Source organism: Globicephala melas, chromosome 5, assembly GCF_963455315.2.
Source record: "Globicephala melas chromosome 5, mGloMel1.2, whole genome shotgun sequence".
NCBI classification, from domain to species: Eukaryota; Metazoa; Chordata; class Mammalia; order Artiodactyla; family Delphinidae; genus Globicephala; species Globicephala melas.
This window is the reverse complement of record NC_083318.1, coordinates 36,018,776-36,043,046: the sequence shown is the minus strand read 5'-3', so window position 1 is coordinate 36,043,046 and position 24,271 is coordinate 36,018,776. Positions and strand designations below refer to the sequence as shown.

General features: G+C 52.4%; 1 protein-coding gene across 7 annotated transcripts in view; it reads right to left on the bottom strand.

Moving 5' to 3' along the window:
• Positions 1 to 20,153, bottom strand: part of C5H4orf50 (chromosome 5 C4orf50 homolog) — a 116,260-nt gene extending 96,107 nt beyond the window's left edge. For all 7 annotated transcript variants that reach the window (XM_060299145.1, XM_060299144.1, XM_060299146.1 and 4 more), the window contains exons 1-5: positions 19,779 to 20,153; positions 15,088 to 15,226; positions 11,289 to 11,882; positions 2,253 to 2,364; positions 1,047 to 1,174 (exon numbers count right to left, since the gene is read on the bottom strand). In XM_060299145.1, the coding sequence (XP_060155128.1) occupies positions 1,047 to 1,174; positions 2,253 to 2,364; positions 11,289 to 11,882; positions 15,088 to 15,226; positions 19,779 to 20,074 (1,269 nt within the window). In that variant the 5' untranslated portion in view covers positions 20,075 to 20,153. The remainder of the gene's footprint in view (positions 1 to 1,046; positions 1,175 to 2,252; positions 2,365 to 11,288; positions 11,883 to 15,087; positions 15,227 to 19,778) is intronic.
• Between the last annotated feature and the right edge of the window lie 4,118 nt (positions 20,154 to 24,271).

Below are 24,271 nucleotides of genomic sequence, written 5' to 3'. Positions count from 1 at the left end.
TCTGCACTCAGTGGTGCAGTCACACCAGCCACGTTTCAAGTGCTCAGAAACCACGCGTGGTTCACAGCTCCTACACTGGACCGCACAGGTGCGGAATATTGCCAGCACTGTGGAAGGCTCTAGTGGACAGCACGGTGTAGACCATCTGCCTAGAATAGTCCCGGGCACACAGGAGGGGTTTCATAGATATTTTTGAATATCTTTTTATATTTACTTATTCAATGAGCTTAACCAGAGAGGAGGACTGGCCTGACTCAGAACAAACCCGGGCTGGGCTGAGGCCCGGGAGAGGAAACTTGGCTTCATCCAGGCTCGGTAGGAGCCCTCAGCTCACATGCGACCACGACCCCACTCGCACCTCGCAGCGCTCCCAGCCTCACCACCTTTACCTGCCGGGTCTTCCCACCTGGCCTGCCCTTTCGCTGTCCATCCCTGGTTTCCTGTCTGTCTAACTACTTCCCCAGCTTCTCTGTGAAGCTCTCCCCACCCCAGGGGCTGCTCTGCTCTTTTCCCACTTTGGGTGTGACACAGCACACCACGCAGTGGCTCAGAGCAGGAGGTGAATGAATGAAAGTAGGTGAGCAAGGAAGGCCCCCTCTTTAGAACCACAGAACCGCATCAGGGCCGGCTGGAGCCAGGCTCCTGAACCGTAGGGCAGAGTGTGGTGCAGAGTGTGGGCTATGGAGACGTGAGGACCCCAGTCCCCTAGAGGGCTGTGAGGCCTTGGGAAATCACGACTTCCTCATATGCAGAAGCGGGGGGGTCATGGCTCCTGCCCCATCGCTGGTGGGGAGGTTTCAATGAGATGAAGTTTGCTACGTGGCAGCTGGGTCTGGGCACACAGCTGGGGCACACAGCCTTCCTGCCCACTCCCCACTCAGGGCTCAAATCTCCCTCTCAATTATTTCCAGAATGTTCTTCCAAACCCCAAGCTTCTTTACCTTCTTCTCCCCTCTTCTGCGTGGTGGCCACACTGTGCAGCACACACAGTAGGGCTGATCAGACCCAGCTGGCACCCCAGGCACGCAGAAAGCCTCTGGCCTCACCTGTCCACGGGCAGATCCTGCGAGGTCTCCTGGGAGCTTGTCCGTGGTCTCCGGGCCTGGGATCAAGACAGCAGTGCTTTGTCCAGCCCCGATGCAGTCCCAGGCGCGGGGCCCCTCGGAGGGCTGGCCTGGGAAATGACAGGACCGGAGAGTTAAGAAGACCCTCCTAGGAGCTTTCCCATGATTGCCACCAGCAGTGCCATCTGCTGTTAGGATGAGACAGCACTTCTCATGACTCAGGGCCTTTGAGCCTCCACAAGTGGCCTGCTGGCCACCACTGCCTGTCAGGTGAGAAACCAAGGCTCAGGGATGGGGAATGACATTCACTGATGAGCAGCAGAATCGGGTCTGGAAGCCACCTCTTCTGACCACAAAGCCCACGACATCTCCCTGGCCCCACACCGTCATGGTCACACAGGGTCATGATCCCTGGCCCCCAGCCCCTCATGGTCAGCACGTAGACAGGGGAGTTGATGCCCAGGCTTTGCCAGACACGTCCTGCCCCCTTCCCCAAGGACAAACCTGACCTCGTTTGACCTGTCAGCTCTGTTCCCCAGAAATGGGATGGAGGGGAAAGGTCAGCTTTGCTGGTCAACAGCCCCGCTGGGTACAACTGACCCCCTCATCCTTAAGTTGAATTTCACCTTGGAAAACTACATAAACCACAGATGGCCAGTTGGACACCATGGCTTTGGGGCTCCCTGCGTGCAGTGGCTTTTGCAGCAGGGACCCTGGAAGCTGCACCCGAGAATATTAGCAGAGATATTGGTTCCCGTTAGGGACAACTTAGGGATAAGGGGGTCCCAGCAACTCCCAGGCTGCACACTTGTCTCACACCTGAGCTGTCACTGGGGCGGGGGCGGGGAATAGAACAGCTCCCGGTCATGACACGGTCTTCTGCGAAGACAAATCCCCCTGAAGGGACCCCTGCTGCCCGAGGCTGGCACGGGCGTCGCCTGGTTGGCACCTTCTGAGGGCTGAGGGCTGAGCCTGAATGTCGGGTTGGGCCTAGGTCACAGACCTTGCCGTGGGCATTGTGGACTCTGATCCTACCTCTCCCAGCTGTGTGGCAACAAGCAAGCAACACTACCTCTCTGAGCCTCAGCTTCCTGACTGTAGAGCAGGGACCGCCACCCTGCTGCGTCATCAGGATGTCGTAAGAGAGCTGGCCCATCAGCGGATGTCCACGCGGGGCCCCCCACGCACCTGCCGAGCCCCTTGGTCCAGGGGCCCCGTCAGGGCCTCGGTTTCCGCAGGCATCCGGAGCCTCCTCCCAGGGCAGGGGCAGCGATTCATCCTGAACACAGCCCAGGGCCTCCTTGAGGAAAAAAACACAAGAAGACAAGACAGCTGTGAGTGTCCCTGGTTGCAAGGGACCCTCCAAGCCTGTCCCAGCCAAGTCCCTCCCAAGGACCCCTGGAGGGAGTTGCATCCCCTCCCCAGGTGAGGACAGCAGAAGGCAGTGGCCTGGCCATAGGGCCCTGGTCCTGCGTTCTCGGTCCTGCCAACCAAACTGCCTCCTGTGAGCACCCAGCAAGCATTTAGCAGACAATGGGGGGCTTGTCCCTTCAGCCAAGATTTTTCTGGGCCCCCCAAGGTGGCACCAAAGGCTCCAGTCCCCTTTCCTTCTGGTGCGGAAGTTCCCTCTGTATCCACCCGAGGTGGGAGCCTGTCCCTCTGGGCAGTCCTGTCCCTCAACTGTCCACAGGCCCCAAACGCCGCAGCCAGGCATCTCCGGGAGGCACCCTCCTCCTCTGGATCTCACCCCAAAAGGCAAGCTGGGCTGCAGCAAGGAGCTTCCCTAACCCAACGCCCACCCCCCGCCCCGCAGAGCACGTTAGAGGCAGCACCTTGACTGCGGCTCCAGCCACCACCCACGAGGGGCCAGGGCACAAGTGTCCTGCAGGTTCCCACTGCCCCGGGTACGCCTAGCCCGGTTCTAAGGGGCGCTGTTTGCTTCCCACCTGCTCCCACACTAGACCTGAGGTCGTTCAGGAAGGAAACTGGCCTTCATTCGGTCCGCACTGACACTCCAGCCTGGCACACAGTAGGTGCTTAATAAAGGTTTGACAGTTGGATGGATAGACAGAGCCTGCAGAAAGGCAGACATTTCGGACTCGCCGTGCATTAATTCAGCAAACGTTTATTAAGCTCCTACTGTGGGTCAGGTGCTCTTCTAGGGGAGGGAGAAACGGAAATGGACAGGTCATGCCCCGTGCCCGTCCCCAGGTCCTCACCTGCTCTCAGCAGACCCCTGCGTTGGCCACTAACTGGGCCTCCTGCTTCCCCTCCCGTCCTGCCCGCAGCTGCCAGGGACCCTCTGACCTGCAAGTCCGCCCTCACCTCCCCCACTCAGTCCACGGGATCAGCTCCTGGGCTGCGGTCAGGCACGGAGGCCGTCCAGGGCTGTCACCGCAGCCCCTGACGCTCCTGGTCCTGGCTTCCTCTCACAGTGCCTCCCTGTTCCCCCACGCTGGCTCCTGCTGGCCTCCGCACGTGCGGTTCTTCCTGCCTGCCTGGTGCACCCTCCTGGGAAGGGTACTGGTTGCAGGCTGCTTCTTGCAAAGCCCTCCCTGCCCCTGGCTCTCTGCCCCTCCTTTCCACACCCTTTGGCAGCCGAGCAATTGCACTGAAATGGAAACAGGCTCAGGTTGCCCTCCTGTTTCCAACCCTTTCATGCTTCCCACTGCCCTGAAAGATAAAACCCCTGCCTGTGCGGCCTCACCACACCCATCTCTGCTCTTTGGATGGACCCTTCTCCCTCCTGCCTTGGGGCCTCGCACCCCTTGTGCCTGCTGCCTACACCTCTCCTCCCCACCCTTCTGCCTGGCCCAGCTGCTCCCTTCTGGGCTTAACTTAAAGGCCAGATCCTTAATGAGGCCTCCCTGAGCCTCCCCCAAATGAAGCCCCTCCCTCACTGCAGCATCTTCTCCTCATACCCCAAGGTTGTGACCTTCCAGTTACTGTGCGACAGTTTGTGTCTTGTCCAGTTCTCCTCAGAGACCAGGGGAGACCAGGCCCTGGCCACACCTTAGGATCACCCAGAAGCTTTTAACAAGTACCAGAACAGGGCCCCAGCCAAGACCAGTGAAAACCAGAGGGGTCTGGGCACAGCCCTGCTCTGCATCCAGACGGGCCCGGACAACCTGCCACAGGTGCCTTCTGCCCACAGACCTTGGGGTACCTCACGGTTTTCTCCACTAGCTTCCCACTCGATCAGAATTAAACACTCTTGTCAAGAACTTAAAATCACTATTGGAAGGAGGTGGAGATGAGAAAATGGAGAGAGAGAGAAGGCACAAGAGAAAGGAAGAGAGAGAAGGCAAATGAGAAAGAGAAAAAAAAGAGAGGAAATAGGATGCAAGAAGGGAGACAGAAATTCAAAGACATGAGAGCAAGCAAGAGAGAGAAGCAGAAGGAAGGAGGAGGGAACAGATGAAGGGGAGGCGGAGGGCAGTGTCGAAGGCCACCACTGTTCTGCTGTTCATTTCTATTTGGATTTTGCTCCAGTACCAAGGTTACTTCCATTCAGTTCAACAAATACTTTCTGAGCACCTACTATGTGGCAGGCTTTGTCCTGGGGCTGGGACACAGCCATGGGTGACACACACAGACCCCTGCCTCGAGGAGCTAACATCCAGGGGAGGACTTCCAAGATGATGCTATACCCGCTTCATGTCACAAGTGATGAAATCAATACTCAGAGAGGGACAGTGACTTGTCTAAGGTCACACAGCACACACAGTGGGAGAACAGGACCTGAACTCAGGTCTCCGAACTTGATCCGGGCCTTCTCTCCCGCTTCCTGCCCCCCTCTGCTCAGTGTTGCCAGCCCTCCCTGCTTTTCAACACTCACAGGAGCATTTGCCTGTAACTTTACTTGGCTTTAGTTTTAACGTGTAATTATTTTGAAAGAAGAAAATGAGGAATACAGTGATATCCAAACACAAATATTACAAATGTGTGAGAATATATCCCTCTGGGCTTTTTTTCTGTGCAGAGACATTTAAATTCTTCCAAAAGTCTGTTTCTACAAAATGTTGACTTTCGCTTTGTGCATTTTTCATGTGATGGTATCGAAGGATCATTTCTCCACAACTTCTTCTGTAATGTGGTGTTTTAGGGCTGCCGAATGATCTCTGACGTAAGGAATGCCTTCACTTACCAAATCAGGTCCCTCTGATCAGACATTTAGGTTGTTTCCAATTTTTACCAACTATAAACAGTATTGAGGTACCTTTAATATATGACAAATATTCAGAATACAGTGGAATCGTGAGGTTTTGCTCATTCGTGTTTTGTTTTTAAGTAATGGACCTTTTTTGTAAGACCACGGGCCATCTGTATTTCCTTTTTACGTTATTTGTATGTTCGTGGCTTTTGCCTATGTTTTGTTTTTTGACATTATCGAAACTGTTTTAAAGCCCTTGCTCGCTTGCAGGAGTGAGTGACAAGTTACAAAAAAGTAACGGGCACTTCTGCTCAGGTGCAAGCTGTGAGCAGGAACGGGCTGCCTGGACTCAGGAAACAATCAAGACATTCTCATACTCGCCACCAGGCGTCGCTCTACTCAGATCGCCGGGGTCGAGAAGCTGGCCTGAGCAGCCCGCATTCCTGAGGCCACTGTCACAAGGAGCGGGGTCGCAGCTCTGGGATGACAGCCTGACACTGACATCATAAGACAGTGACTTTTAATCTCTTTATACGAGCCTCCTTGATACCCTCCAGGCCAGGCCACTGCCCCAGGGTGTCCCCTGCTGTAGTGGTCATCACCCAAATTGCCCTTTCTGCCCCTGTGTCTATCTCCCCTATAAACTTTTGAAGAGAAGGATCGCCTCCCCAGCCCCAGTGGTCGGCACGGTGCCTGGAACATACAGGATGCCCAGTGCACGCTTACTAAAAAGCATCTGGACACATCTGCAGAGAGGCTTTGCTTCTCTTGCAAACCAGAGTCCTCTTAAACTTTCTTTCACCTGGGATTCTGACCAGAAACCCCCTCCCCAAACTCCTCCCCGAGCTGGGCGCTTGTCCTCGCAATGGCTATTCCTGTGGGGACCTGGGCTCCAAGCAACTTGTTCTCGAAACTATAAACTGTGTGATCCTGGGCAAGGCATGTGCCTCCTCTGTGGGGCTGGGGACAAAATCACTGATCTCTGCCTGGCTACCTCCCAGCATCAAGGAGATCCTGTTTGGGGAAGCGCTGTGTAAATAAGAATCAAAATATCTTCTCATAACGATTACCCTCACCATAAATCACACCATGACACACATCAGATGTAACCAAGGGGCTGGTTTGGGTTGGAGGCACCCTAATAATTTGCAATGATTTTCAATATGATACACACTTCCCTGGGGCTAGACCTCCCTCTCGTTTCCCAATTTCTACACCTCACTTCCCAGCATTGCCATCTCAGGCTGGTCCCTTCGTCTGGAAGTTTCCATTTCCCATGGGCAATGGAGCAAATATCTTCTTTTGGCCATTTATTCACTGAGTCACTTCCTCACCAAGTATTCCACAGCCTGTGGACAGGGGCTGGGATTTATGGCTGAATCAGACCCAGTTGGTGATGACGATGAAGGAACAGCTACGGGGGTTGGGCAGCCAGGCCCAGCACAGTGAGAATTAGGGTCGCCAGAGGTGGGTCATATCATAATGGGGGCACCAAGGAGGGAAGGAGCTGGCGTAAAATCAGGAAAGTCTTCTTGGAGGAAGAGACATTCTCACCAAATGGAGAGAAAGAAGCAGGGGTTTACCAAGAGGCCATGGGGAGCAGACGGTAGAAGTCTCTAGACACAGGAAAAGTAAGCAGGCTGGAGGAGTCTGGCATATTTAGGGACCTGCAGGACCACAGGGTGGGAGGAAGGGGTGGGCAGTGAGCCTGGAGGCAGCGGCTAGAGCAGCTGGGGCCTTGAATGCCGAGGTTAGGAAGTGGAGCTGGATCCCAAGGCGATGGAGCTGCTGGGGGCTTATGAAAAGAGATCATTTGGGGGTTACACCGCTATCCAGAGAAGGGCGCTGAAGATCTGCCGCGTGGCTCTTAACCATTCTGGGTCCTGCCCCTTTGGAAATGCACTGTCAGCCTTGGGAAATCATGCATGCATGCATGCAATGCTCTCAGAACACTGAGTACAATCTCATACGTGCACAGCCATGGCCACAGGCCAGACCAAGACCTGAGGGACATCATCTGGCTTTACAGTGTTGTTATCAATAGATTCTAGCATTTTAACTTTAAAATTGCAAGCCATGCTGCCCCGTGACCTGGTGACTGGCTGGCATTTCCCATCTCTCCAGCGCGCTCTCTGGAGGATTTCTTCCTTTCAAGGTGGCCCTTTTCGACTCCAAGGTGCTCAGAGTCAGGGCTGTCAGTGCCCGCTGAGAGTAGGACAGTTTGGAAGACTCTGACATACCCTGTGGCCCTGTCATGGGGAATGGTCCATTCCCCATTCCAAACACCAAGATTCCCAACAGTGACCCACAGATTGTCAGGCCCCTTCCCCCTTCCTCTGTCTGCACCCTCTTTCTCCAGGCAGTCTTGTCATCCCGTGCAGGCAGGGGTCTTGTCTTATTTCCCAGCCCTGGTACCAAGCTCAGGCCCGAGTACACCTCGTTGTACGGCACCTGTTAAATGCTGATTTTGGACCCACTGACCACTAGTTACCGAGGAACAGAGCATGGCACTCACAGGCTCATCTCAGGGTCAGCCTGCCGGGACGCAAATCCTGCCCCACCACTTACTATCTGTGGGACCCTGGGACTCTCCGGGCCTTCACTTCCTCATCTGTAAAATGGGGGTAAAATAGTGCCTCCCTTGAAGGTCGTTGAGGGACAAAATGAGTGGACAACAGATGCAGAGCACGAGAGATGGCGTCTAGTGCAAAGACTCCCTCATAAATATAGGAATCGTTTTGTACCCCCATGAAGCCGGCGAAGAAGCACATCAAGGAACTAGAACCGACAGTTCTACTGTTTCACGGGGCCTCATAACGGTGCATCCAGGAGGGCACTTGTTATGAGTTCAATTGTGTCCCCCCCGCAAACTTCCTAAGTTGACTCTTAACCCCCAGGACCTCAGAACGTGACCTGATTTGGAAATAGAGACACAACTGATTCAATTAAGATGGGGTCATTCGGGTGGGCCCTAATCCAACATGACTGGTGTCCTTATAAAAGGGGGACGTTTGGACACAGAGATGCATAGAAGGAAGACAATGAGATACAGGGAGAAGACAGCCGCCCACAAGCTAAGGAGAGAGGCCCGAAACAGATCTTCATTCACAGGCCTTGGAAGGAACGACCCTGCCGACACCTCGATCTCGGGCTTCCAGCCTCCAGGACTATTGTTGAAACCACACAGTTTGTGGTTCTTTGCTAGGGTAGCCCCAGGAAACTCTCAGAGTACCTACATTTCTATTTGCTCAATAAGGATATTAAGGCATAGAAATAAGATGACTGGCAAGGCTCCCGGGGCTCCTAGAAGGCAGGGCCAGGCTCCAGGCCCACCAGCTGGGGGGACTCGGCCCTGCTTGTCTCCATCTGGGAGAACTGCTAACGTCTGGCTGGAGCAAGAAGCTGGTCGCCCTGGTGCCGAGCCCCCCGTGGAGAGATCATGAGCAAGGGGATGGGAGCTGCTTCCCGGAAGTGAGAGCAAGCCACACAGGAAATGCACAAACCACGATGACATGGACGCCGACGGCCAAAGCAAGCCCTTGCTAATATCACTCTCCCAGCCCGGATGCTCCCAGGCCGCCATTTAGATTGCTAAAAGCCAGGATCAGTGACCGTCCCATGACACTCTATGCTGAAACGGTAACTGACATTTGTTCCATCTTTAAAGGGCTCTTGCATTCACGCTCCCATGGGCTCTTCACTCTGACACACTCAGAAGACAGCAAGTGCTACTACCCCTTCACCCAGCGGAATCCACCGCCTCTGTCCACTCCGGGTCCCACCTGCCATCTTAGAGCATGAGCATGTCACCCCAGTGTGTATGGCTCCCATGTTTAAGGATCAACATTTTCTATTCCACGGGCCCTTGCTTCCTCTGCTACTCATCTGATAACAGGCTGGCTTCTCCGGATGCTATAGAGGCAGAATTGGCTGGGGACCACACTTTATGGGAAATTTAGGGAATTTTTGAGAGACTTTTGACTGTGCACAGCAGCCTCCAGGAAGGTCTTGAGAGCATGCAGTTCTCCTTGGGCACTGGGTCTTTTAAATGATAAGACATGAAACATCGAGAAGGTCACAGATGCATGTCAACAAGGGGCTTATAACTGATCACACAGGCTGCCAAACGCAGCCACTGACACTGCCCCAAACTCCGCAAGAACCAACGCTGGCCCCAGCATCTTAAGGTAAGGACAGCCTCTTGGAGTCACAGCCTTGATCTGGCCCATGTCCCCTTGCTGGCCCTAATACTTTGGAGCTGCATGCCTGTGGTCAAGTCACTTAACCTCCTGGGTCTCAGTTTCTCCATCTAGTCAGTGGGATAATAGCACCTGGCTTGCAAGGCTGTACTAAAGATTAAATGAGAGAACACAAAACGTACAAAACATTAGGAGGCATCTCTAAAATATTTAGGTATCCACCCTTTTCCTTAGATAAAAGAAAGAGTAGCAGTGCACGGGAAGGCAGAAAGATTGGGAGAATAAGGATGTAAGCCGACAGCCTAAATTAAAATCTTACGTTTAGAAAAATTACAGAAAGGATTCTAAATGACAATTTCCATCTCTGCACGATTTATTTTCTGAAATTACAACAAGGTGCCAATATTAAAGGTACACTGTATTCCTTTTACCTGATGAACATAATGGAGGAAGAACGAACAGGACACGCAGAAGTAACATGAGTAGAATGAAGTACTAAAAAGATAAAATATAACCACAGATAAACTCAGTATTAAAATGATCTAGGCAGGATACACTTCATTATCTTGAGAAGACTAAAGTTCCAGTTAATTTGAAATAGGTTGTCCAGGTCCAAAGATAAATTTAATTTTTTTTTTAATGAGTCATCTTCTTTGGGCTAAAGTGTCTCCCTTATTTTTCCTTAAATGCAAATTAACCCAGTGGGATCTTGATGTCTTGGAGGGAGCTGAGTTAACTCTCCCTTTTCAGGGAGGCAGCCTGGTGCAGGAGACACAAAGTACTCTGGACTCACATCCAATTTGGATCCAATTCTACTTCTGCCTCTTCTGAGCTGTGTGACAACAGGTCAGTGCACTGCCTCTCTGAGCCTCAGCCTCCTCTCTGTGGAGTGCGGACATTAATAGTACCTGCTTTACAGTTTTATGAGCATTAAATGATGCCTTTGAAAACACCGTAGGGTGCCAAGCACATGGCAGGAGTATATTAAACGTTAAGTTTTTGCTCGTCTATCAGTTAGGTGATAACATCAGTGCCCAGCCTGCTCTCGGCTCCAGAACTTAAGAAACTTGCTTGGGGTCACAGCTAGCAAATAGGAGAACTGGAAAGGAGCTGAACCCTGCATGTGCTCTACTGCACAGTCCTGAGGGCCTCCTGTGTGCTGCTGCTGGGGGGGCCGCTACAGAAGCCATCTGACCTGCCCTCAAGGGGCTCACAGTCTAAAGAAGGAGAAATGAAGATGCACGTACAGCACCGGCACGCTGGGGACCGTGGTCACCTTTGGAGCTGTGAGGGAGGTGGGAAAGGGTGATGGCTTTCCCAGGGAGGGGCGGATCGGGGTGGAAGTCACGAGACCATGACAGTTAATGTCATACTGCACGTGGAGGAGCTCGCCCAGCACGGGGCCTGGCACAGGCAGGGACCCATCAAATGTCAGATAGATGGACGGACAGGAGGAAACAGACGAGGAGGGGTGAAGGGTAACTGGATGACTGCCTGGAGAGTGGCTGCAAGGAGAGATGGACAAGCAGATGGTCGGGTGAAAGAGATGATGGAGTGTGGGTAGAGGGGTGGGTGGGTGGGTAGACAAGACGGTGCATGAGGGCATGGACAGGTGGACGGTGGCCGAGCAGGTGGACAGGTGGTGGGGAGGTGGCTGGCTTGGTGAACGGGTGAGTGAAGCTGTAGGGGTGGATGGGCACCACCAGGTGGGTAGATGCGCGGATGGAATGAAGGGTGGGTGAAGGGGGCTGGTGGGTTGCAGGGGTGGTTGAAGAGGAAAACGGGGGAATGACGGAGCCCGTGACTTGACCAAGCGGCAGAAAGTTAGAGAAAAGCAGAAAATCACTCGTGCTCTGGGTTGCGGCCACTTACCAGGCTACCGTGACCAGCAGGAGCCGTGCTGAGCGCTCTGTCTCGGGGGGCCTGGGCTCCCAGCTCCTCTCGAAGGCACCTGTTTTGCTGGGCGAGCTCCTCCACCTGGCCCTGCAGGCCGATCTCCGACAGCTTCAGCCCATAGATGCAGCAGCGCAGTTCCTCCAGCTGCCCGCGGAGCAGCCGCTCGGTGGCGCGCTGCTCCCGCAGCCGGCGCGCCGCCTGGTCCCGCTCGCGCTCGCCGCGCTCGGCCCTGGCCCGCAGCGCGCGCGGCTCCGCGGCCTCCTCGGGAGCGCCTCGGGGACTGGTCGGGCCCGGGGGTCGGGGGCCACCCTGGTTCGGGGCGTCCAGTTCGGCCAGCAGGAGGCCCGCGGCGTGGCAGAGGCGCCGCACGTCCAACTCCAGCCGCTGCACCTGCGCTCGCAGGATGCGCTCCTGCTCGCGCACCAGTCGCAGCTGGCGCCGCTGGAGCCGCCGGCCGCGCTCCAGGGCCGCCGCCTGCAGCCCCAGCGCCTCGTCTTTGCGCCGCAGCCGCTCCCTCAGCCGCCGCAGCCGCCACCGCTGCCGCCGGGCCGCGCGCTCCTTCTCCTGAACCTACGGGTTGGCGGTGGAGGAGGGCGTCAGGAAGGCGGCCGGGGACGCACCGTAGCTCGCATTGAGCCTGTCTTTATTTGAAACTTCGATATTTTGTTGTTCAGCGCGCCTTTTCTTTTTGCATTAATTTTTGCATTAAAACATTGCTGCAAAATATTATTGATCTCGATGACTGTTTTTTGGCGCCCCCTTAAAGTTTGCCCAGGAGACGAGCACCTTACCTCTCCCTAGTGTGGGCCCTGCACACCCGTGAGCTCCCCGAGTTCTTGGAAGGAAACTGTGCAACGGGCAGGAGGGGGATGGGCTGGTGCACACTGGGAGGGCCAGTGGTTCCAACATGTGATTCCCCCACACCAGTTTGTAAAGAGCTGCCACCTGGAACCCCCTGAGTGTCCCCACTTCCTCACTTGCAGAACTTCCCAGACCTCTCCATTTCCCAGTGCCTACAGAGTTAATGCCTGAACCAATAAGGATCAGCTGACCATGGCTTCTGGCTGGTGAGACAGGACCACCAGTGTCACAGCAGTTGTTCCTTCCTGTGAATACGCCCTGTGGAGCTACTCAGAAGTGACCTGCACAATGTCACACGACTAAAAGTCACTGAACCGCCATGTACTTGACTCAAGACCTTTCCTTTTTCCGCTTGGCCCGCTGCCTGTCCAAGGAACACATCTCCCTGTTCTTAAACCTTGCCCTCCCCCCACGCATGAGCTGTAGGCTGGACTGGGGTGACCCATGCACTGCAAAAATGGGCGTCCTTGCCCAATTTTCAGAATTAATTGATGCAAATGGATAGAACTGCCTTCATGTTAAGCTCTCTGTCAACTGCTAGTCCCTGCTGCTCATACTCAGTCACAGCCACGAGAGCTTGCAGAAGACAAAACAAACAAGCAAGAGCAAATGTGAAAGAGGAAACTTGGGAACAGCCGGCAGGCTTTGTTTGACAGCGTGTTTTGGGGGGAATTTGGGCAGATAAAACTGGAGTTAGATTCCCTGCGAGGAAAATTGCTCGGGGTCTTCCCGATGGTATGAATCCTGTACTCGGTGATACTAGGTGGACGGTGCCCCATCACCAGGATGGGTCTACATTTATCACCTTTGGGAATGACCACGGGTCACCACAGAAGTGAGATGTCTTTGTATGCAAATGCTTACTGCAAATATTGACAACAATGGGGCAAATTGCCATTTGGCAGATATCAGGTACAAAGGGCAGAGTTCATGCACTCCTGCAAAATATGCTCTGAAATGCAGATAGCTCCGGGGAGAGATCGAGGGTTAGTGTCTGGGCTGGGTTGAAGCTGGGCCAAGTGGTCTCCGAGGGGACCCAAGCCAGACCCCTCACCTCTCTGAAATCTTGCCCTTCATCTGGAAATGCGGTTTTGTGACAGGACATTCCCAGGAGCATACAGACTACAAGAGAATGCAATGAAGAAATGTGTGTGGGCCACATAACTGCGGGTCCTGCAGTGCCCCGAGCTCGCTCATGTCATTTCGCTTGCTTGTCACCCTCATCCTCTGTCTCCCCATCATACTAGGAACCTCTGGTGATTGCAGGACTGTGTCTATTCACTTGGGAAACCCTATATGTATATAAGGCATGACAAAAAATATTAATTACAGGATTTTCCATGGAGAGATTATATTCTTGATGGTGGGATCCCACGTAACACTACTATACCTCGGGTTAAAAACTCCCGGACCCTGACAATGATGTGCTGTGAACCAAGGAGGATGAACTCAACTTTCTGCACCTGAAGTTCAATGCAAAGGGGAAAAGTGGCACTTGCATGTCTCCCTGGCATCTCAGAGACTAATTTCAATTTAATGGAACTTCTTAGCTTTCCATGCTTCACTTCTATTTCAGTTGAAAGCTAATCAATCTGGTGTTTTTCAAACATTCTGGACTATTTCCCATGGTAAAAAATACATTTAAGAACGTGCCCCGTTATACATATGCACGTGTTGACAACTGAAACAGAAGTTTCAGGAAACAGCACTCCCCTTCGTACACGTGATGCCCTTTCATAATTCCTAGTCAATTCCATTTTTAAAATTGCTGGTTGTGAGTTACGGAATTGATTTCACAACCCACTTACGGGTGTCAACCTGCAATTTAACAGTCGCTGTGCTGCCCCGTGAGTAGCAATTTACTGAAACCGATGCCTCTCGGGATCTTTGGGTCTCTGCCTGCCAAGTCTCTGCCCTCCAGCCTTCGTCATCTCTCCCCTGGAATATTTCAGTAAAGACTAGTAATTACAAAGGCAGCTAGGGCTATCCAAATGCCTACCGTTGTGAGTGTTTTACACGTATTACCTTCCTTTACCCACACAACAATTGAACAAGGTTGGTACTGTATCATTCCCATTTCACAGATGAGGAAACTGAGGTCCAGAGAGGTTAAGTCATTTGGCCTAGATCACACAGCTCATGAGTAGCAGAGCCAGGGTTTGGCTCCAGGCATCTGCTTCCAGAGCCTATCCTCTTAACCACCCACTCCCTCTCCAATCACGCTCTAACTTGCCCCCTGCCCCTGCCGCCTCTCTCTCCCATGCAGTTAGAGTGATATCCCCCAAAACCCTGACTATGAGCCTCTCCTGCTAAGGCCCCCCTAAGTCCTGCTCCCCCTTGCCTCCAGAATTTGGGTCATGCCAGGGCCCTGGCGACCTGTCCTCCCTGCAACCCTCTTGCCTCACCAACTCTGTCTCCCCACCACACACCACATTCCCCACGGCTCCCAGCATCCAGCTTTGGAGTTACTTGTTTCCCATCTGTGTCCCTGCCCGCAAGCCAGCTCCTGAGGGCAGAGACCCCGCATCAGTCCTCTCCTTGTCCTTAGGCCAGAGCCGGCTCCCCTGACAGGCACCAAGTCCACAGAAAGGAACCTCTGGCCAGAGCTCCCAGCAAGTGCACAGCCCCCGCATGCCACCCAGTGGATCCCAGCCAGAGCCCTATGAGGCAGGATGGGAGCCCCGTTTTACAGATGGGGCAGCCGAGGCCCAGGGAGGCCACGTGACCTTGCCCAGGTCCAGCGGCCCCTGCCTGCACTGTTAGAATTGGGACCTCTCTTACCCCTCCTGGCTAGGCTCTTCAGGCCCGCCCCACTGTCTATGTTCAAGGGCAGCTGCTACCACGTCCAAACCTATGGGGTGACTCTGCTGGGACAAGAAACAAGTACTGGAAAGAAGGAGGAGGGACTCGGTACCTGGCTGGCGAGCTCCCCCTGCAGCGCCTCCAGCTGCTCCTGGGCCCGAAGAGAGGCACTTCTCTCCTGGAACACGAGGGCGCTCAGCTGGTCCACCTTCTGGAGGAGTTTCCTCTCCGACAGCTCCAGCTCCTGAATTCTGCGCATTGAAGCAGTAAGGCGCTTACTCAGGATGCTGTAAGCATGGCCTAAGCTTTTCACAGACACCAGGATCTTCTTTTTTTCTTCTGTTATTTGGCCAATTTGATATTCTGACAAAATGACATTTTGTAAAACATTCATACCTATCTTTTTGAAGATGATCTAAAATACTTCAGAGACCTCTTTTGAATAGTAAGTCACTGGGAATCTTAACAATGTTCTCATCCCTAAACCAGTAATCCCCAGTTCAGGTCATACCAATGAAAAAGGACTGAACCAAACATCTGAACCATACATCTGCATTGTCTCAATTAATCCTTACAGGTGGATTCCCTTCCCCCTACTTCGCACATGAGAAAACAGGATCAGAGAGGCCGGGCAACTTGCCCCAGGTCACAGAGCATTATAGAGTCCAGGCTGCATGGCTCCCAAACTCATGCTTTAACCCTGTGCTCTGTTGCCTCCCATTTAAGCTAAATTATTGCAAATCTTTTCTAAGGAAATGACTGAAATGCAGAAAAAAGGTTTCTGCAATTTAAAAAATTAATCTCTGGATTACAAAAGTGAGACGTTGGAAATGACCAACCAGTTAGGGATGGCTAAGCCACCTGAAGTCTTCAGCACTTCAGAAAGTGCTGAAGTTGTGCAATATGCAAAGTAATACCCAGGCTGGAAGTGAACCCTGACCTCAGCTACATAGAAAGGAGGAGCACATGTGAATGGAGGGAAGCCAGAAGGAACATCTGCCTAGTGGTCCCATGAGGAGCGGAGGAGCCACATAGACTCACTTGTCTGTCTCCTGCTCGTACCTAGTATCCAAGTCCCCTCAATGTGCCAATCTTACTTCTATAATAGAAGACCATGAAACACGTGGCAAGTGCATTCTCAGCCTACATGGACAAGCTCTGCACAGCCTCACTCCTTTACCCAGCTCCACACCAGGTGACCTGATCATCCAGGACAGACTCTGCTTCCCTGGGTGAGGACTTAGCTTTGCCTCCTGGCTCTGCCACTTACCTGCCATGAGGTCTTAACTGGGCTCATTCACCACTATGACCCTCAGTATCTTCATCCGTAAAACAGGTAATTGCACCTTACTCAGAGGGTTATTGTGAAGATTAAATAAAGTGAGTTACTCTTATTAATAATAGGGCCAAGAGTCCCCTCTCCTGCTCTAGTTTTGAGGCCCTGGGGGAGGGTCTCTAAAGTGACAGAAGGGAGGGGGCCCTCTTGTGTAGATTAAAATTAAGTTCCTTCCAAAATGAACCAGAGGAGTGGCCGCACATTCATCAGTCAGAGGCTTGGGTGGAGTGCCTTCTGATTGATTATAAAACGTGGTGATATCTGAATGGGAAAAGAAAAGTTTAACTTTTTAATTTTTGAGACCAATCTGAAACGTTAAATCTGGGATAATATTTAATTCTGGTATTATCCCTATACTTAAACTAGGCAGAAAATGACTACTTTCATGGTGGCAGGCTGAATAAGAGCCCCCAAATATATCCATGCCCTGCTTCCCAAAACTTAATGAATGTTACCTTAAGATGCAAAAGAGACTGCAGATGTGGTTCAGTTAAGGAGTTTGAGACGGAGAGATTATCCTGGATTATTTGGGTGGGCTTAACCGCAATTACGACTGTCCTCATGAGAGGGGGGCAGAAGGGGAGGCCATGTGACCACTGAAGCAAGATGCTACCCTGCTGGCTTGAAGACGGGGAGGGGCTAGAAGCCAAGGAATGCAGCTATAGATGCTGGAAAAGACAGACACAGGTTTCCCCTACAGCTTCTGGAGAGAGCACAGCCTTGCGGACACCATGACTGTAGCCCAGTGAGACTGCTTTAGGACTTCTGCCTCCAGAGCTGAAAGGCAATGAATGTGTGTTGTTTGAAGGCAGCACGTTTGCAGTAATTTGTTTTAGCAGCCATAGGAAACATATACACACATAAACAGGAACTAGGCAATGAAGTACCATTTTCCACTGATTAATGACAAGTTAAAAATATACATATTACAGTGTAGAGCTGCAAAGAGTGCTACGGAACTGGGAGACTCCATCAGGGAATATCCACCAGGATAAATCGGGCAGGCAGCCTGGGTGGTCCCAGCGTCCGCATGTAGCCGGGTGTGTGACCACGGAGAAGTTACTTAAGCCAGCACCTTAATTTCCCCATCTAGAAATTGAAGATATTGCTATTACTTCATTTCTAGTAATTTATTTTTAGGGATTAAGTCTGTTAATACGCGTCAAGCATGTAAATAGTGCCTAGCCCAGAGGAAACACTCAACAAGTGTTCAGCTATTATTAATTTTGTTGCATTTAGATTGTAAATGAATTTGCAGCAATGATAGTGTTACAGAGGTGGGAGTGGGGTTCTCGTTCTCAAATTTCTAACATCGTGGTTGCATTAGTTTTGCAATAAATACTTTTAAATATTAACTCTTTAACTGAAGTGAAATCCAATGTACATTATCAATCTTTTACTATCCCCTACTTAGAGCAAACCCATGGTGAAATTAGCCTGAAATCTATATTCACAGTTGTGCATTCAGACCCTGGCTTCAGCTCTCCGTGACACTGAGTAATGTATTTCATCCACTGAGCCTCAGTTTCCTCATCTGGAAAAGGGGATCATATCACTCTATGTGCCACAGGGTTCAAGGGAGCAGCGATGGAGGCATGGTGGGGGGAGGTCAGCCCTGTGCCCTGCACCACAGGCTCTTGGTAAGCCTTAACTCTTTTTTCTCCCAACCCCTGCTGCAGATCGGGCCTCCCCTCCCGAAGCCCTGCTTCTACAGGATGGTGCATCCCACCTTCAGAGAACTAAGGACACAGCCCACATTTCCCCACAGGCAGGTCCAGGACACCGCCTCCAGGATGGCTTCACCCCCGGCCCCAGCCACAGAGGCCCCTCCTCTCCGCCACTCATGGTGCCTCCAGGCTGCCTGTCTCTCCCTCACATAGAGGGGTCTCCTCTGGCAGAGGTTTCCCACCCATCTTTCCCAGGCCTTGTGACCATCTGGTTTTCACTGCCATGTACAACCTTGCGTGAGCTATACTTCTATCTCTCCAGGGCTGGGGCCCTGCCTTTCCAGCTCTCAACCCCTAGAACTCATGTTTTGGGCTGAATATGTCCTCCCAAATTCATATGTTGAAGTTAGCTAACCCTAGTACCTCAGAATGTGACTGTATTTGGAGATAGGGTTTTTAAAGAGGTAATTTAGTTAAAATGAGGTCATTAGGGTGGGCCCTGATCCACTATGACTGGTGTCCTTATAAGAAGAGGAGATTAGGACACAGACACGCACAGAAGGAAGACCACAGGAAGACACAGGGAGAAGGCAGACATCACCAAGCCAAGGAGAGAGGTCTCAGAAGGAAACAACCTTGTCCACACTTTGATCTTTTACTTCCATCCACCAGGACTATGAGAAAATAAAGCCCCCCAGTCTGTGGTGCTTTGTTTAAGCCCCCCAGTTTAAGCCCCCCAGTCTGTGGTGCTGTTATGGCAGCCCCAGCAGACTCATACAACAAACAGTATGTGATTCCCGAGGGCTGAGTGCACGTTGTAGAATGAGTGAATGAATGAGGGAATGAATGAATAAATGGATGAATGAGTGAATGGACAATCACATAGACTGATACTGAAGGTGACAGAATAATTTTTCTCATATGTGAATTTTTTCACGTGAAAAGTTTTACAAAGAGGAGAAAAAGTAAAGATCATGTAAATACACATTTACTGACTTGCCCTTACTAAAATGAAGGAAAACACACCAAAAGCGTGAAGTCGGACAAATTTAAGACACTTGGCTGTTGGCATATTGGTAAACCTGTCAGACCCCAGCCATAACCGTACTGCATTTCCATGCTGGTTTCTCCTTTGATATGTATGCAAGACCCCAGCTCATTCTACTGGCCTAGGTATCAAAACAGAGCATGGGCTTTGGAGAAAGACCTGGATTCAAATGCCCCACCTCTGGACCATGTCGGTTCCATCAGGAAAATAGAGCCTACACCAGAAGGTTCAGCAGCGAGAATCAAACAAACATAGGGATGGGAGAGATGAAAGGCCAGACAGAGATGACAGGCAACCCAGAGGTTAGCAGCTGCTGGAAGCCACTTCTGCCCCTGGGGCTGGAGGGATAGACAGGGAGGAGGTGATGATACTGGGGCCCAGAAGCAGGACCACAGAGGAAGCCGAAAGCATGACTGAATGGCAGCCATAGTGAGAGACGTCACCCAGAGCAGAAGAGAAGGGGAGAACACCCTGGCTTCTCCCGTCGTCCTCCCTTCAGCGTCTCCCATTGGCTGGACCCAGATGGAAGCCAGTGAGCGAGGGAGCCTGGGAAATAGGCTCAGCCCCTATGATACGGAGCAGAGGAAGGGAAAGACAGAGAAGGAGCAGGGACTGCTGTGGCGGGTTATGGAACACTGACTGTTTTGCCTGCATCCTCAGTCACAGAAATGATTCAACACTCCATCCTGACACAATTAGGATGCCCCAGGATTCATACATACACAAAGAAGAGGTCCAAATGGTATATTTACCTGCTCCTCAGTCCAGACTCCGACATCACGTACTTGTCCACAGCTACCAACAGCTTCTGTTCTGAGGATTCCAGTTGCTTCCTGAGTGTTCCTGTGTCCATGTCTGGGCTTCTAGCTGCTTCTTCTGGAAGACATCCCGGCTCCTCACCAGTCTCCTCTACATCCTGGAAGATCCAGGACGTGTCGATCTTCACATCGACGTTCATTATATCAAACCCATCGCTGCTGGGGGCTCTGACAACGTAGCTGAAACTTTTTTCAGTCCGTCCTTTAGCTGTCGGCTCCATCCCAGACATAGTTCATGGGCCAAGACTTAATACAATTAAGTGAATCTGCAACATGGACTTTCTGTAGATTTCAAGGTGGCTGCGGTGCCTTCAGATTGTGCAGGAAAAACCCTTTGAGGAGGGCAAGAACAGGTGGATTATTTATGAGTGGGGGACTTGGGTTACACCTGCAGAAATGTCATACAATATGAATGAAAGCCTCTCGTTTTACAAGCCAGCATGCCGGCAGTCACCCAAAGCAGAAAAGCCACTTGGAATTAAAAACTTAATAATGTGTACAAAGAGTGAAAATAAGATTTCTAGGCAGGACCATCAGAATGTTATAAATTCTCAGCAGTGAGGTTCAGGTTTTCACCAGGTAATACATGAAGTTCTAAACCTCCTTTCTGAGTCCAGCAAACATTTATCACAGGCTTGGAGTTTACTAGGGGAAGGGGAAGGGAAACTAGCACTGCACTGGGTCATCTCACCTTACCTAGTCCGATTCTCCTGGAAACCCCAGGAGGTGGGCATTTTCATAACCATTTTACAAATGCTGAAGCAGAGGCTCTGGAAGCTGGGGGAGTTGGCCAGGCCCCACAGATGGGCAGTGGCAGAGTCAGGATTCAAATCCAAGTCTGACTCCAAAACTCAAGGGGTAAGGGATGAACCCAGACCCCGAACAGGAGGAAACACATCCTGCTGTGGAGGAGACTGAGGCTGTATAGGTGGCCAAGGAATGACCCATCGCAGATGGCAGAGGTGGGAAGAAGCCTCCTCCAGGCGGAGGGAGTCTCAGGACATTAGCCCAAGGACGGAGTCAGGACAGGTGAAGGGAGTGGGAGTGGTCGGGTGTGGCTGGCCCAGTGTACACACTGAGGGGGAAGTGAGGACCCAGGACAGAAGGTGACTTGGACCATATCCCTGTGGGCCTTGGACTCCAGGACATGGCATCTCTGTGTGGGAAGTGAGGGGGTCCTGGAGTGTTTAGAGCCAAGGAGGGTCCTGGTCAGATCTCTGAGGATGGGGTACCGCGGGGGGTGCAGGAGGCGAGAACGGAAGGAGCTGGCCAGGGAAGAGTGCAAAAAATAGGTCTGATGCAGAGTGGTGCAGGAATAAATAGAAATTTAAACTACGGGACTTAATCCTCCCTGTGAAAAATGATGGAAGAGACTTCCCCCACCCTTTTCTGAGAGCTCTTACTTTAGAAAACTTGTCGTTCTTTCTTCATCTCTTTGAAATATATGTTGATTCTTTTAAAAGCTATATAGGCCCTTTGCTGCTTTTCTGACCCAGGAACGTGTTTCTGAAGATCCTGGGAGCCATCTCTTTGGCATGCAAACACCCAAGGAAAATAGAACCCTGTCTCCCAGTTCCTGTGGGAGGGTCGGAGCCTAACTTCCTGGTCTCCGGGCTCCAAGTTGCAAAACCACCTCCTGTCATAGAGATAGGAGAAATTCCACCTTTCTTTGTACAAAACAAATGAACAAACACAGAGGGTCACTCCAATGGCCAGGTGGATTTAGGGTGACCTATATGTAATAAATAGTGCTGCCAAGTTCTCTTATGTGACAACAAATTTTTGTTTATCCCGAGGACCTGTACGAATTGGACTGTATCTCCTTGGCTAACAAGAAGTGAGATTCTTTTCTGTCTTTGCAAATCTCTTAGCGGACGGTCTGTGATGCACATCACATTCTGGTTTGATGCTCTTTCGATAATAAAATTGTTTTCTTTCTTGTCTACCTTAGTGGAGAGGTTGTCTCGGTCGGGAGAAAATTTTGTTTTAGAGTGTATTTCCCAACCATAATGGGAAAAAGATTTTTTTAAACCCAACGAGGTCCTGTTATAGACTACAGGGAACTATATTCAATATCCTGTAATAAGCCATAATGCAAAGGAAAAAAATAAAATCTACTTCCTCAAAAGTGGCTGTGTAGGGTGGCGCAGGGGGCTTGCAATAGACACGGAGCGGTCAGAGGCAGCAGGGCGGGGTATCGGCCAAGAGGGGGCGCAGTGGGGCAACTCAGATCTCCGGTGTTTCTTAGATGGAATCTTGGACAAATCACTTAACTTCTCATAAAAGGTGGGCGTGGGTAGTGAAAATAGTACCCATATCAAGAGCTGTTTAGGCATAAATTAGTGGCTGTAGGGTAGGCAGTGCACAGCGCCGGGCACACAGTGAATGCAGCGTGCAGGCGGTGCGTGACAGGCAGAAGCAACATGCAGTTCAGATCGCCTGCCTGGGCTGTGTCCAGCTCTGCCTCTTATGCGCCAAGCTCTTAGGCACTTAACCCAGCTCCCTGCGAAATGAGATGAACAGCAGTCCCCTCCCTGCTGTTGCACGAGTCACTTAGCTCTCAAGTGCCTGGTGCTCTGCCTGGCACAGCGAGCCCGCAGGGACCTTAGCTGCCAGGAGCATCCTCGAGCAGAAGGATTAATCGATAGCCGACCGGGGCCAAGTGACCACCTGAAAAATCATGTGCCAGGCCTGCAAGGAGGAGGAAGCCGGTATTCTAGACCTTTCTCAGGGGAGCAGCCTAGAGGAAAGGTGCAGCCGGGACAGGTAAAGGGCATTTGAGCCCCAGGGCCTCTGCCTGGGGAAGTGTCTTCAGACCTTTCTTGGATAAATGACTAAGACTGCGGGCTTCATTTGGAATGAACCGTCTGTGTCTGAGGGAGAAGGACAGGAGCGCGGCTTGCCCGTGCATTTTCACCCCTGCGGGCTTCTCAGGGCTGGAGACCTGAGGAAAGGGGACAGATGGCCGTGGAACTGCTGTAAGGACGTGGCCCTGCATCGTTCGCAGCCTGAGTGAGGTTCCCCAAGGCGGACGGCGACCACAGGAAGGACACAGAGCTTGGCTGAGGGCAGGACGCAGGGGTCCCCACTTCAGATGAAATGGCAGCCCCAGAGAGATGGTGGGGAGGGGGCCAGGCTTCCGGAGACCGGCAGCTCTGCCCCTCAGCTGGAACCAGGGTCACGGTGTGGGATCTGCAGGAGTCCCCAAGGCTTCTCAGACAACCTGGAGGGCACCCTAAATCGGCTGGTTGGGATCCCCAATTTGGCAGGCCTCTATCAGGTCCCGGTTAAATGTGAGAAAAGAGAAACAAACGTGCTTTTCTGTACTGGAAGCGGCAGGTGGGATTCCCGCTTATCAGCTCTTCACAGGCAGGTTCTGGAAGGTGAGGGGAGAGCAGAAGACCTGGACCCTGAGGCTCAACTGCGGAACGCGAGAATCCAGAAAGAGGGAAGGAGGGCTGGCCAATGGAAGGAGAGAGAATGATGAATTCACCGAGAAAGGCGCTGAGTGGGCGCTAAATCGCAGAGTCCAGCTCTCCAGGTGACCAGGGCCCCTGACCAGGGCCTGCGCGTGCGCAGTGCACCTGCGGTGCCACCATCCTCCCCCCGCCCCCGCCCCCTCCAGCCCCGCCCCACCCTCCGCCCACAGGGCCCTGGGCACCGAGTCAGTGCGCCTGGGACCTCTAGGGTGAGCAGACTCTAGAAGCTTCAGCTCCCGCACACGCCCGCCTGTTGCATTTCACCCGACTCCAACTCAGTACGTGCAGCGCGGGGGAAAGTGCCCAGTGTGCCCGGGACTTCCCCGTTTTAGAACTGGAAGTCCTGACCTGGGCAAACCGGATGGCTGGTCACCCGCAGGGCTGGTCTCCGGGCCCACACCGCGGCCAGACGGTGGCGGCGGGGCACGGTCTGCCCCCTGGACTTTTCTACCCTGCCCCTCACTGGTTTCCACTGCCTGTAGAGGGCTGAGGGATATGATGGGGGGGGAGGGGAGGAATGAAGTATGAGGTGTGAGGGGAGGGGAGGGGTGAGATGTGAGGGGAGTGGGAAACAGCACATTTAAGTGGCATAGCATGGCGTCCCTGTGTCAGGAACTTGACCTGGGCTCTCCCTTCACCCCCCAAGTAGATCTGTGAGGAGGCTGGTGGTAAAGGGTGGACCCAACCCTTCTCCTTTCTGTGTGAGAAACTGACTTGGGTTCCCTTGCGTCTGTAGCTCTACCACCTGGAAACCTCATCTGGGCAGAAGGTCAGTTGCATTACTAGGTGACAAGCACAACGGCAGCTCTGAGCTGTGTGTCTCATCTGGGCGCAGAGGGCAGAGGATGACGTATGAGTACACGAGTACGCACCTGGTGGGCCGCCAGAACTCGGAGGCCCCCTGTGGCTCTTGTGACTGGGCCTGTCCCTGGCAGGAACCTTGGAAGC